The following is a 1,834-nucleotide window of genomic DNA, read 5'->3' as shown; positions in this document are numbered from 1 at the left end:
TCAGTTCTAGTTCAGTTCTAGTTCAGTTCTAGTTCAGTTCTAGTTCAGTTCTAGTTCAGTTCTAGTTCCGTTCTAGTTCCGTTCTAGTTCAGTTCTAGTTTAGTTCTAGTTTAGTTCGAGTTCAGTTCTAGTTCAGTTCTAGTTCAGTTCTAGTTCAGTTCTAGTTCAGTTCTAGTTCAGTTCAAGTTCAGTTCTAGTTCAGTTCTAGTTCAGTTCTAGTTCAGTTCTAGTTCAGTTCTAGTTCAGTTCTAGTTCAGTTCTAGATCAGTTCTAGTTCAGTTTTAGTTCAGTTCTAGTTCAGTTCTAGTTCAGTTCTAGTTCAGTTCTAGTTCAGTTCTAGTTCAGCTCTAGTTCAGCTCTAGTTCAGTTCTAGTTCAGTTCTAGTTCAGTTCTAGATCAGTTCTAATTCAGTTCTAGTTCAGTTCTAGTTCAGTTCTAGTTCAGTTCTAGTTCAGTTCTAGTTCAGTTCTAGTTCTAGTTCAGTTCTAGTTCAGTTCTAGTTCAGTTCTAGTTCAGTTCTAGTTCAGTTCTAGTTCAGTTCTAGTTCAGTTCTAGTTCAGTTCTAGTTCAGTTCTAGTTCAGTTCTAGTTCTAGTTCAGTTCTAGTTCATTTCTAGTTCAATTTAATCGCTCTAGTTTAGCTCTAGTTTAGTTTTTAAAGTATTTTTGCAAGTTTATTTTAAAATCCTTAATTTCTTATATTCTTAATCGAATCAAAAATATCATTTCACAACTTTCCACTAAACAAACAAACCCAACTCTGGAGCCCATCCCAAGGCATTGGCCAAACGTTCACGCATTTCCTCAATTGGCACACCCAAAGCACTCAATTGTTTAGTCAACTCCTTATACTCGGGAACATTATTCTTAACATTCAACAATAGCTGATGGAATTTTGCAGATTTCAAATTTGCCACGGCCTTAGCTAATTCTTCATCCGAAGCCAAAAGATTTTGATATAGTTCGCGCAATTCTTTACGTGGTAATACAGCATCGACTTCGTTAATAAGACCACGGATTCCTTTTTGATTGTCGGCACGATTTAGTGAGGGATTTATGAGAGTCCTAGCCAATTTATTGTATTTAACTAGATCAATGTGTAAAATGCGGCAACTATAATCCTTAAGTATCTGATATTCTTGAGAGTTTTGTATGATTTTGAGTTTCTCCTGAGTTTGAGGACTTTGAACGAACGTTTTTAAAGCTTTTACTTCCGGGTCTTCAGCATAAGATTTAACTATGGCTTTTATCTTTTGTTGCGGTAGTAATTTTTCCACCTCTAGGAAGAGATTTTTAAGACCTAGGCCATTGGGTGCTTCGCAGTTTTGATTGTCTGGAAAAAGGGGAATGATTAAAGTTTTCAGAATTAGCTTGATTTAAAATGATCTTACCTTCATCACTTTCTAGCTCCAAATTTCTTACAACAAATTCATTATTACCCTCAATATCATCCCAAACAGGACCCCAGTTTATTTTCACTTGAGCCTCATCCGGCATTACAGCCTGTATTTCAGCATTTGCTTCCACATCCTCTAGGTCCCGACAGCTTAAGGCAAAATACCAGGAGCTGCAACAGCCATCAATAATAAAAACCACTTTAAAATTTAACATTTTACTCAAAACTTTTCTTAAGAAATCTTTAAGTGAAAGTTCTTAACTTAAACTGTTGATATTCCCAAAAATTCTTTAACTTTTATACAAAAATTTCAAGATGATTATGTAGGTCAGTTATATGGATCCAACCATAAACACAAACTTTAAACAAAAATTGTCTTATCTTTTTTTTTCACGACTTTCTGTTGACAAACAGATTTTTGCACATTTCCCAATTCTCT

The 1,834-nt window shown here is 35.0% G+C and overlaps 1 protein-coding gene across 1 annotated transcript; it reads right to left on the bottom strand.

The window, feature by feature from the left end:
• Window positions 1–672: 672 nt before the first annotated feature.
• On the bottom strand, window positions 673–1,834 carry LOC119604073. The gene is made up of 2 exons (XM_037956504.1): window positions 1,391–1,834; window positions 673–1,332 (listed from the first exon to the last, which is right to left on the bottom strand). The coding sequence occupies exons 1-2, from the start codon at window positions 1,608–1,610 to the stop codon at window positions 740–742; spliced, it is 813 nt and encodes a 270-aa protein (XP_037812432.1). The 5' UTR covers window positions 1,611–1,834; the 3' UTR covers window positions 673–739.

Source organism: Lucilia sericata, unplaced genomic scaffold (assembly GCF_015586225.1).
Source record: "Lucilia sericata isolate MDLA Ls3-8-SP2 unplaced genomic scaffold, ASM1558622v1 Contig000359F_arrow, whole genome shotgun sequence".
Taxonomy (NCBI): domain Eukaryota; kingdom Metazoa; phylum Arthropoda; class Insecta; order Diptera; family Calliphoridae; genus Lucilia; species Lucilia sericata.
Note: the sequence above shows the minus strand (reverse complement) of the source record. Positions and strands in the feature narration are given on the sequence as shown.

What these genes read in the sequence shown, in the direction of transcription:
- LOC119604073 (XM_037956504.1), bottom strand. Translation starts at nt 1,610, where the DNA reads ATGTTAAATTTTAAAGTGGTTTTTATTATTGATGGCTGTTGCAGCTCC. An exon ending in GGAGCTAGAAAGTGATGAAG is followed by an intron (nt 1,333 to 1,390) that starts GTAAGATCATTT and finishes CCCTTTTTCCAG; the next exon opens with ACAATCAAAACTGCGAAGCA.